Source organism: Brachyistius frenatus, unplaced genomic scaffold (genome assembly GCF_029030835.1).
Source record: "Brachyistius frenatus isolate BFR_SWC_R1_liver_20210118 unplaced genomic scaffold, ASM2903083v1 Contig_107, whole genome shotgun sequence".
NCBI classification, from domain to species: Eukaryota; Metazoa; Chordata; class Actinopteri; family Embiotocidae; genus Brachyistius; species Brachyistius frenatus.
Window position 1 is genome coordinate 732,995 of NW_027210706.1, and position 12,297 is coordinate 745,291.

At 40.4% G+C, this 12,297-nt stretch overlaps 1 protein-coding gene across 1 annotated transcript in view; it reads right to left on the bottom strand.

Moving 5' to 3' along the window:
- aff2 (AF4/FMR2 family, member 2) overlaps positions 1 to 10,166 on the bottom strand; it is a 149,274-nt gene extending 139,108 nt beyond the window's left edge. Inside the window, exon 1 of the mRNA XM_069712187.1 lies at positions 9,902 to 10,166. Coding sequence (XP_069568288.1) covers positions 9,902 to 9,954 — 53 coding nt within the window. The 5' untranslated portion in view covers positions 9,955 to 10,166. The remainder of the gene's footprint in view (positions 1 to 9,901) is intronic.
- Between the last annotated feature and the right edge of the window lie 2,131 nt (positions 10,167 to 12,297).

Below are 12,297 nucleotides of genomic sequence, written 5' to 3' on the forward strand. Positions count from 1 at the left end.
ATTTTGCTTGCTGAAAGTTAGTAGTAGAAGTTTTAGTATTAAGTTGAATCAGCCAATTAAAAATCTATAATTTGTACATTTTACGATAACTGCGGAATTTAAATCAACTCCTCCCCGGTAGCTAAAATCTAAGAAATAAACATGTATTAAATGTAACAAGCTGGTCTGAGAAACACAGAGGGCGGGTTTCTCTTTGCAGCCTGCATAAATAAATAAATAATACTTATTGCAGGTGCAGGGCAGGTGTGGATGTACAGAAGTGGACCTTAACAATGTTGGACAAAATGAATGTGCGAAACCATTAAAGTTCAAAAAGCTAAAACATGCAGCCAACAGACAGCTAGACAGGTTTCCAATCCATCTCTGTGGACTCAAATTAAGTGGGCTTTCGGCCATCTTCAAAATACTCGCACAGACACACATTTGGACAGAAACACAGACACAAAGTAGGTATCAGCAGTATCACTAGTGCCAACTGCAGCAGAGAGGAGAGAACGACCAGAGCACTGGGTTCAAGGCATATTGTGTGTGTGTGTGTGTGTGTGTGTGTGTGTGTGTGTGTGTGTGTGTGTGTGTGTGTGTGTGTGTGTGTGTGTGTGTGTGTGTGTGTGTGTGTGTGCGCGCATGTGCGTGTGCGTGTGGTGTGTGTGTGTGTGTGTGCTCTTAAAAAAAATTAAATAGTGTGTGTGTGTGTGTGTGTGTGTGTGTGTGTGTGTGTGTGTGTGTGTGTGAGTGTGCGTGTGCGTGTGTGTGTGTGTGTGTGTGCTCTTAAAAAAAATTAAATAGTGTGTGTGTGTGTGTGTGTGTGTGTGTGTGTGTGTGTGTGTGTGTGTGTGTGTGTGTGTGTGTGTGTGTGTGTGTGTGTGTGTGTGTGTGTGTGTGTGCATGTGTTATCATTCCTCAGCACCATGCTCCTCTTGGCAGATGGCTCTGCCAACCTCGGGACCTGCGGTGTGTGTGTGTGTGTGTGTGTGTGTGTGTGTGTGTGTGTGTGTGTGTGTGTGTGTGTGTGTGTGTGTGTGTGTGTGTGTGTGTGTGTGTGTGTGTGTGTGTGTGTGTGTGTGTGTGTGTGTGTGTGTGTGTGTAGCTACCTGGTGTTGACTGCCAAGTCTTTCACTCTCTCGTGCTCTCTCTTTCTCTAAACCCTCCAACACACACACACACACACACACACACACACACACACACACACACACACACACACACACACACACACACACACACACACACACACACACACACACACACACACACACACACACAGTACTGCTGATATGCCTTGCCCAGTCACGACTTTTATTCTGCATGTGATTGAATTTAGATTTTTTTTTTTTTAAAAGGTACTGTACACCAGTTTAAACTGTTTGATAGATATTGAAGGCAATTATACTGATTTGAAATCCTCATTTTAGTAGCAGTAGTAGAAGTACTACTAGTAGTAGCTAAGCAGCATTAGCAGCAGAAGGAGTAGTAACAGCAGTAGTAATTGTAGAATTAAGTGTAGTAGAAGCAGTAATAGTAGCAGCAACAGTAGTAGTACTAGAAGCAGTAGCAGGTGGCAGTAGTTGTGTTTCACTACATTAATAAGTTTAGCTTGAGTTGAGCATGTGCTCCTAATTAAAGCTGGTAGTCAGTGTTAAAATAGAGATCATTATAAAATAATGTCATTTCACGTTATACTGGCAGTTATTATCATGTAGTTGGCAAATCATTAACATTTATTCATTAACTAATTCAAGTAATTACCAATGAAAATCTCACAACAAATTAGAGAACGCTGCTTCAAGCAAATACTTGATCAACTAATTAAACCAATTCTTAATTAGTTTTAACAACAAATTAAGGAATGTAATTTCAAGTAAGTTCTCCATTAACTAATCTGACCCAGGCCTAATTCAGTTCTCCCAGTAAATGAATGAATATTATCTTAAGTGAATGGTTTGCTAATTAAATAAAGTCCTTACTAAATAAACAAAACAAAACAAAAACACACATTTCATATCATTTAGCGCTTCAATTGTATCAATATTGCATGATTTTACAACCTCTGGTAGGTTTCACATCTCTTTTGTCCTCCTTCTGCTGCTGTTGTGGGTTTGAATGTGGTTCAAAAACTCTACCGCAGCTTGCGCTTCCCTTCTCGCTCCTCTGTGTATTCTCTGATAAAGAAAACGAACCCAAAACTAATCTTTCAAAAGACATACAAATAAAAAAAAGACACTGGGAGCAAATCACTGCACAGATAAAGAGTATTAGAGTATGAAAGGTGGAAAGCACTCTGAAGACAATGACTCTGCTAATATTAGAAGAACAGCTCCAACACAGGCTGGGTGATCGGATCCCATGGGAAAGATCTGTTTCAGTTCAGCACAGTTATGCTCAGCTTTATAGTCTAATTAATAGTTACAGGGCTTTGAGTCACATCTATTGACTACAAGGCGATTGTGATTTTTGTGCGAAACTAACAAAGAGACAGTGAAGTCGTCTGCTTCTGTTTATTTGATAAGCTGCCTCAGCTCCATGTGAACGCTCTACTCGAAGTCTTTTTTAATAAAGATATTGCTGCTCAGAGAGACATACCTCAGTGTAAGTACTTCAGCTGCACTCATGACTGACTTTTACTGCACCTCATTGAGCTGCTTAGTGCCTTCTGGGTCTTATCATCTGATGTTTGTCGTGGTAAATTGCTGTGTGTGTTTTCACTTTATTGGTTTTTATTATTATATCATGATAATGATTATTGTGTAATTATCTGTTGGGAATTTAGTTTCAGTTAAATGTATTTGTCACTTAGTTTGTAAATTGGCCATTTTAGTGGGCAACTACACAGTAATTTGACAAATTTAAGGAATTGCTATAAATCCTTCTTCATTCAATAAATCAATAAATAAAGTAAAGGTTTGACCTCCTGGAATATTGGTGGTTTTGCACTGTGGAATTTGTCTAATTATCCATGACATGATCCAACTCACCAGAGAAAGTGCAGTGTTCAATTCAAAATGAATGGGAGACCAACAGTATGCTTACATGTGAACTGAAGAGGAGAGAGATGCACAAATTTCACTGATAAAGATAAATGTTCTGCTGAGGATTTTTATATCCCATCCAGATGGTTACTCTTAATTTTCTTGTAAGACACTTAAGAAACGGAACAGATGGCTTCGCTCTTTATGTGGAGCTTGTGAAAACCCTAAAATGTCTCCGGTCCAGCTCTCAGCAGTACAAGGGGGCCTCGATTTACCTACTAATAAAGCTTTAACAACAGACCCCTGTCCTGGTACTGGTTGAGCAATGGGATAATACGAGTTGATTATCCATTTAACAATTCATTCAGACGATACATCACCTTAAATTTGATTCTGAAGATTATAGCATTGAAGGCATTTTATTTTCTCTTTTGCTGCTTTGATGACTGACAGCACTCTTGCTTTAGATATACTTTTTTTTATCTTAAGATTAAAAAGACTGAAGACTAAAAACAGTGTGGAAAAGGAACTGTAAGTGGCAATGATATGCGAGACATAAATGTAAGAATAGAAAAGCAATTCAGTTGAGAATACTTCACCTCCGGGACATTTTGTATTTTTTAATCCTAATATGTCACAGATGTCGTACTTTAACTGGCTTTATGGTCTAGCATTGTGTTGCACTGATATGGGCTTCAAATCCCCAAAAACCTAAGAAAACATTTGGCCTCATTATTGTTTAAACTTTGTTGTTAAAATGTATAAACAGCTGGAAAGACACATGTATAATATTACATTCTTCGGAGCACAGAAAAGTCTGCAGTGGATCACCGACGACTCCTCACAATTACTCGTTGGCTCAGAACTCAATAAATACTTCTGGAACACATCAAATCCACAGAAAACAGTTCTTTCAAATCTGGAAACATTGTCTTAGAGCTGCTCTAATCAATATGTGTATTTAATCAACAACAGATTTAAATGACTGTGTGTAATGTCAAAACAAATGTCAACTGTTTCCATCAGACCCACACCGAAGTTTTACCCACCCCACAGCCCCCACCCCCCAAGCTCTGTAGACGCTTTAGCATATTTAAGCTCATTGTTTTGGTTTTACACCCCACAACTTTACTGTTGTGGTTGATGTTGTATTTAGGGGACAAAAATCAACTGAGGTACTTTTGTCATTAGTCGGGTTTGTCACATTAGTGCTGAAACAGTTAATCTAGAAAATTAATTCCCAACAGTTTTAATAATTAAATTCCAAAAGAAGTCAAAGTGATAAACCTTCTCTTTTAGTGATCGACTGCTGCGTTTCTCCACTTCATATATTTGTATATTTAAAATTCTTGGGTTTCGGACTGTGAGTCAGATAAAACAAGAATGTTTTGTTATGGCCTTTATTTGTCAACATTTTCTGATCTTTACTTTTTCATTTTAATGATTTATACATTATCAGAAAAGCAACTGATGGATTAATTTAAGAAAATATGTTTTGCAGCTCTGCCTATAGTTACTCATGAATTGTTACCATTGTTTCTGATTAGCAGTGTCTGTATAAAAGTGTGTTTTTCCCAAACACGACTGTATGCATCCTTCGACAACCTTGTGATGCTACCTCATCCTTTAAATCATTTTTTTTATCAGTTCACAATATTTGTTTTAGTTGTGAATATTTGAGTTTTTATGGAATTGTGAAATTGTTTATGAGAATTTTTCTTACGTGGAATCAGGACTTCAATTAAAAAGCACAAAGCTAAAAACAAAATACAGACACAGTTTTTTCAGCACCGCGGACAGTGACTGTTTCCTCCCACACGACTCCAGGTGATCAGAGTAGTTTACCCAGCTTCTTCACACCTGCTGACAGAGCTCTTATTTTACAGCCCTGTGGGATAATTGTACCGGCAGTACAGGATAAAATGGATTTTTTTTTTTCCAGTAAGAAGACTTCCTTCAGTGTTATCTGCTGTCAGCTTTGGAGCATTTGTTTGTGAATTCTTGGCAGTTTGGGATGTGACACAGCTTCCTTTTGCGGGCGCTGAGTCGCTGATGATGTTGGTGTGAAAGTATCATCAAGTGGAGCTGGTTTGGCAAGCCAAGGCCGATCACTCAGCGAGGATGGAAATTTCAGTGTGATGAATGATTTTGCGCTTATTGAGCCTGCACGTGTGACCGATCTGATTGAGAGCTTGTGAGGATTGATGGGCAGATTGAATATTGGACTGTGAGAATGAACATTGAATGAGTTGACTCTGTCACCACTTTCCCCTGCAAATTCCACCCTCTCTTCTTGCGTTTTTTTTTCCAGACTGGTCTGAAAACAGCATTTTGACTGCAACTTTAAACATGTAAGTTGAGTACATTTTTTGACATTTAAAAGCAACAATGAAAGAAATGCAAAAGGTTTTTACATCTGGAAAGATCCAGCAATAGAAACAAGAATGATCTTCCTTCCTGCAAGCGTGAACTTTTGGGCTCCGGAACACACAGCTGGAATCGTATCATTTCATGCTGACGATATATGTAATCAATTCTCTAATTAACTACTTAAATGGTTCAACCAATCACCATCAGCATCAATTAACATTCAAAGCTATCTTCCCCCAGATTCCACTGCCATGATTAGCCAGCTACATGATGGGCAATTACAGTGAGGAGTACGCAACATCCAATGGAAGCCCTATTACAATCATACAAAGCCTTCAGATCTCCGAGCGAGAGAATGAAACAAGAGGCGAGATGGGAGGAGGAGGATGGAGAAAGAGCAACAAAGAGGAGAAGAGATGAAAGGGTATTTCTTCAGGAGGAGGAGGAGGAGGAGACCTACAGTGTTCGTTCAGATTTAACAAAGGCGTGGGGAGCTTCAAGATTGTTTTCTCTCTCTCGTTTTTTTTTTTTCTTCCCTTAAAGGGAAAATCTACTGTCAAACACCAGCCACACATCAATGGCGAGTGACAGACTTTTAAATCCAATCAGAGTGATGTTCGTGGTGTCTATTGAAGGTGTGTGTCGTCTTTTATGCCTGTGAAATCCATTGTCAAATTTTAGGAAAATAGATCCATTTGAAAATAACTCTGTCCGCATTCTGGTTTTCATCTTCCAGTAACGGTGTTTTCCTGCTTATAATCTTGGACAGTTGAGTCCATTTGAACATTTATTAGCACTGAGTCGGCGGCTACATCAAAGCAGCTTTTAGAGCTGTTGGTAAAAGACACTGGTTAGGAGCAGACTTTGGATAAGGAACAGCAGAATCATGCGCTGCATTGGCTTCATTCCCAACCAAATACATTTCTTTGGCTTGGACCCTGCTGAGACGGAGAATTCATTATATTACTCCTATTTGGCTGGTTTATGGGTTCAGTATGCTTAACATGAGTGCATGACATGTTCTCCAACCATGTCTAAAGGCAAAAGTGTACCTGCTGCGAGTGGCCACACTGGACTGTGCTTTTGTCATATATCATATTTCTCCCAACATCAAGCTTCAAGAAATCTATCTTTTGAATATCTCAGCACAACAGATTGCGTGCATGTGGACGACCGTTTTACACTTTCAAACAATCTCTGCTCGAAGATCTTCACGGTGTTTGCACATGAAAAACATGACGGAGGTAACTGAGTGAAGGACACCAATGAGTGCTTCTCAGATTGTCTCATAAAGTGACAGATCGTGTTGGGATGGGGGTCCCGATGATGTTGGACAATTAAACCCTTTCAGTTGTGTGCTGTCCAATTACCAGCAAACTTGTAAGTGAAAGTAACAAGGACTTCCAAGCTGAACATTTTTGGAAAGAAATTTGGCAAAGTAGTCCTTTGATTTTAATATCAAACTATGTTGTTTGTCACCGACCTATAAAACAACCCATTGATGGGATGACATTATTTATCTTTGTGCTGCGTGCCTTTGAAAATGCTTATGACCCTTGCAGCAATAACTCCTACGACTATTTTCTGATCATCTACCACTGTGGTTACAATGTTCACTGTTGTGGGAAATGAGCAGCAGTTTCCCAGGTCCCCTGCCTTGTTGACAACAATGTCTGTTTAAACTAGCGAATTATTTAAACAACTGACAAATCCTGTTACTTCATCAATGAGTAGTCCTGTTCATACCTTTAAAACAGTGTCTATAATGTAGATCCCAACACCGGATTGTCTGCTTACCTGAAACCTCTTTTGAGAGCTTCACCAAAGACGTTTTTCCTTCTCATCTGACATTGTTTAATAGAACAAGAGTCAAGAAACAAACAAAAAGTAACACGGGAATAAAGTTTTCTGCAGAGGACTATTTTTTTTTTCTTTTTTCTGATTTCTTTCAGCATCTCCTGACCCCCTCGGATTTATCTTGTGACCATTTAGAGGGGTCATGAGCCCTAGGATGGCAACCATTAGCATTGATACACCCAGAAATAACTACAACTGCATAAACAGACCTTGCTGCATAATACCAAAGCATGAATATTTAATTACACATCAAGGAGAGTCTCCTTGTTTTCATTCCCTGCCTGGCACACCCTCACCGACCAGTAAAGTCCTTATCAGATTACATCATTCACCTGATCGACCCATCAGACGCTCTTTTTATTGTTCTACTGTTTAATTTTATGTTTCATGTACATTTCTGTGGGTTTTTTTTTTCTTTTCCAGAATAAAGCCTGTTTCATTGTGAGCCCCGTTTCCCATCAGGACCATCTGACAGCACAGGCGTGATGGAGTGGTGGCAGGGGGAGGGTTACATGTGTAGACACCCCAAGCTTGTTGTTGAGCCCTGAGCAGCTCCACTCCAGCAGCGGGGGGTTAAGTACCTTGCTCCAGAGCCCTTCCATGGTGGCTGCTGAGGGACAGCAGTGCGTGTCGCTCTCCCTGCTCACACTCTCCCTGCTGGAATACGGACTCAAAACAGCAACGTGGTTGCCAAGTTATTGTGCTCCCACAGTAATACATGGTTGAAGTGGAGAGGCTGACTGTCACATAGACCTTACCTCTTATAATCCTCCTCACTATGTGAAAATAATAAATATTTGCAACTCTAATATACAATTATTTTTTTTTAAATCAATTAAGTCAAGGCTTCCTGAGGAATTCTAGCATTTATCACATTCACAGACTGAAACCAGAACTGACTGCACTCTCACAACACCATGTGGACTGTCTGTGTTGTTTCTGATGGTGCAAAGCACCTTCCATCAAACCATAGAGTGCATGCACAGGGGCAGCTGTGGTTCAGCAGGTAGACTACCTCTACTGATTTCAGGGTTGGTGGAGAATGGGTCAACCAGAGGCTAAATTGTGAAGTACTTTGGATCAAAAAAAAAATCCTACATAAATGCAGTCGACACTGCAGCCTCAACAGGAAGCTGCCCAGTGCAACCAGAGTCTGAGCTGACAAGCTGTTCTCAGTGGTCAAATTGCCCCTCTATTACTTTACATGTGCCAGGTTTCTGCACAAATGACAAATCATGCAGAGAAATAGAATAATGTTTAACTTCTGGCAGATTACAGCCTTTCCATCATCTTTTAAAGCTCCAGCATCTTCTGGCCTCCGTAGCGTTAAAAGCCTTAAAAGGCACTTCTTCCCATGTGGGTCTTTGTTCTTATGTCCTCTGCTGCATAGAAAATGACTTCAGTGAGGAGTGCAGAGCGAGACAATGCAATACTGTACCCTAAGGAACTATCATTTTTTATTACAGATGGTAGTCCAACTGATACTGATCCCCAGTTTAGTCTGTAAAAGGCCCATACAAATGTTGATATTTTAGAATTTGAAAATATGAGATAAGAACTTTATATATATATATATATATATATATATATATATATATATATATATTGTTCCTTTAAATTAGTTTTTTTTTGATGGACAAACTATAGACTCACTGTTTAATGTTTAGAACTTTCTTTACAACTATCTTTGACATTTCTGCTCCAGTTTCTTTTCATTTATTCACTGGCATTAACACAGATGTATAAATCTGCAATGAGTTAATTAATATCAGCTAATAGATATTTGCTAATCTATCATCCCCCTGTTGTGTCCAACCAATAATCAATATTGAATTTGCAATGACAGTGAAATGCAACAAATTGTCACATCAGAGGAGCTGGAACCAAAAAGTGTTTTCTGTTGGTGAAATAACTGAATAATGGACTAATCATTTCAGTTCTGCATCAACAAAAAGACACTTTTAAGACCAGATGACAGCAGAATGTAAGGCTGTCTATAGACCACAACCACAATGTCATTCATTCAGTTTATTTAGTCAACATTATTATAGATAAATAACTGAGCGATGCACAATCAACACACAGGCAAACGTTTCGGTTCCACTGAAATGAAACCATCCCAATCCAACTTCACACCATCATCATGTGTTCATAACTGTGTCCCAAAATCAGATCAAACACCAACACCAGTACTTCACAACGAGCTAACTTCAACTCTGTTTACTCACAAATTGAACTACACTGTCAGACTTTAAGCACTGAAATGTAATAAATACTTTCTGCCTGCACCGGTGCTGCTCACCGTGTCACCGCTCTGTCACATCAGCCGGTGCTTTCACTCGTTCAAATCAAACATTCCTTAATGTCACAATGAGACGGTCAAAGCCGGCGTTGCGCTGCTTGTGCACAGTGTTTGTCTGTGTGTGTGGATGTGTGTGGATGTGTGTGTGCAGGCTACGTGTGAATGCCCGGTTCGTCTCCAGCAACAACGGCAGCTTTACGGTGACAAAGAAAGACGGTTTGCACGATTTCTCCGGGACTCACTTTGGCTGCATCCCCGAAAAATCTACTTCTTGATTTGTACGTCCAAAGCGCGGCCGCCGTGTCCACTCATCCCTCCACGTTAAACACACACATACACACACAAAAAAAAACAACAACAACAAAAAACACACACAAGGTAATAAAGCAGTGCGCGCAGGACTTACCATGGTTGTTCAAGCTCCCAGTCTCTGAAAAAGTCGAATTCAAAGAGATCCATTGGCGCTTCGGCTGCTGCTGCTGCTGCTGCTGGTGGTTAAAATCCAAAGCTGGTGCTACGTGGTTCTACATGGGCTACTGATACTGTGTGTGTGTGTGTGTGTGTGTGTGTGTGTGTGTGTGTGTGTGTGTGTGTGTGTGTGTGTGTGTGTGTGTGTGTGTGTGTGTGTGTGTGTGTGTGTGTGAGAGAGGGAGCGAGAGAGGGAGCGAGTGAGTGTGTGTCAGAGAGAGGGAGAGTAGAAACAAGCTGCTGCCGCTGCCAGGAAGCTGCTACGTGGTCGAGGCAAGCTGACAGCCAAGCAGAGGTGGAGGGAGAGAGAGAGAGAGAGAGAGAGAGAGAGCGCGTGCGCGCGCACGCACACACACACACACACACGCACGCACGCACACACACACACACACTGTGGAAGACAAGTCACTGAGATATTCACAGCTAAAATCTTCCTTCGTAACAAGTAGAGCTATTGAAATTGAACAGATCTTACAATAATAAACCTTGTTGTCATGCTCTTCCAAAAAAACATGTCAGTTGATGTGAAAGAGTGACTTCACATCAGCTGGAAAATGTTTTAAATGATGTAATTGTGCATGGTGTTGACATGTTATCAGATAAATCTTCATCTTGCAGGAAACCGCATATTACACACCTCTGACGAGTCGTTTCTGATCACTAGAAGTTCTTTCAGTCCGAAACGTGGGGATGTCCCGTCTCTCAATTCATAATAGGTGATTTTTTTTTTTGCACATTTTTACACTCTCTGAAATGGGAAAATACTTTGACATGAGAGGATTCTTTGTTCACATGGTTGTAACACATTGAGCACCATAACTTACATTTTCTGTAGATCTCACCTCCCTGTACCTGGTAATAAACTTGCTGGAACTTAAAGTTGGGGTAGGCAATGTCAAAAAATTCATATTAACCTTTCAGCATATTTGAATTCAACTAGACTTCTGCAATTCCTCTCAGCTCTGTACTCAGACTGTAGGAAATGTAGCCCATGATGAGACTTTAGACTAATTTCAAAAGAGGGCCTTCCTATTAGAAATTCTACGAGTGCACCTGTATATACACGTCCCTTTAAATATTAAGCATGATTCAGTGGCAGAAAATCCTGGAGAAAAAGTTGCTATTCCAGCAGTGGCAAGAACAAAGAGACATTGAACCCTTTCAGTTCAACTCTCCTCCCTCCGAGTTGCACGGAAGGCGACGGGGGTGAAGCTGCGCTGAGGTTAAGGTTCCGAGTGGTGGACCAGGACTGGATGTCACAGCACCGATCTCTACGTTCACCCCGATTTCAAGTCTGTCAGACATCAGAGCAGGCCACTTGGAGTGCATTGCTTAACCCTCCCGTTGTCCTAGGGTCCAAATGACCCGCAGCTGTGTTCAACCAAGTTCTATTTTATTTTTATATTTTTGGGGAATATTGGTTACAAGAAGGCTGCCTACTATAAAAATAAAAATATATTAAAAATATGAAATTAAAATAAAATAAAATAAAATAAAATAGAACTTGGTTGAACGCAACTGCGGGTCATTTTGACCCGAGGACAACGGGAGGGTTAAGTGGAGGTAGTGGGGGATACAGCGAAGTCCGGTTTAAAGTGAGACCCAAACCCAGCTGGCTGTAGCCATAACTGGGGTCACAAGCAATCCCGGCAGTGGCACATCGCATGCCTCAGGAAGATTGACAAAGAGGCTGTACACACCTCCGATCTGATCTGTCCTGGAGTGATCTGATCACAAGTGCTCAGCTGAATGCAAAGGTGTTCACACACCCAGAACACACTGAGATCTGATTCACTCAGGCCACATTCTGAGGTGGTTTGAGATACATGTGACCACATTCTTTAAGCAGTGTGTATGCAATACATCCTCAGTGCATCCTGGGCCATCTTGGAAGGCTGCCTGTGTTTCCATCAAGTTACTGCTGATTTGCAGGTTTGGGAATTTGTTTCCCCTTTATTCAATTGTTCACCTGAAGATCTATGCCTGCTCGTCTTATATTTTTTTGATATGAGAAAAAATCTCATGCGTGATTCTGCCGAGCGCAGCTAAAATTTGCAGAAAGCAGGAGAGATTAACTGCAAACCTGTAGCAATAAGGCAGCTGTTTAGTAATTTAAAACAGTCTGTAAGTGAAGTTTGTTTCACCATAGTTCATTAATTCCCATTGCATCAGAGCTCGGTGTACTGGAACAATAAAATAATCAGACCCAAACTGACCGGGTCCTGACAGTTCAGGTTGTAAATTACAAGATCACTGAACTTTGTTCAGACATTTACAAATGAAAAACAATATCATACATTTCTAACAGATGGTACACTAAACTGAGGCTTAAGT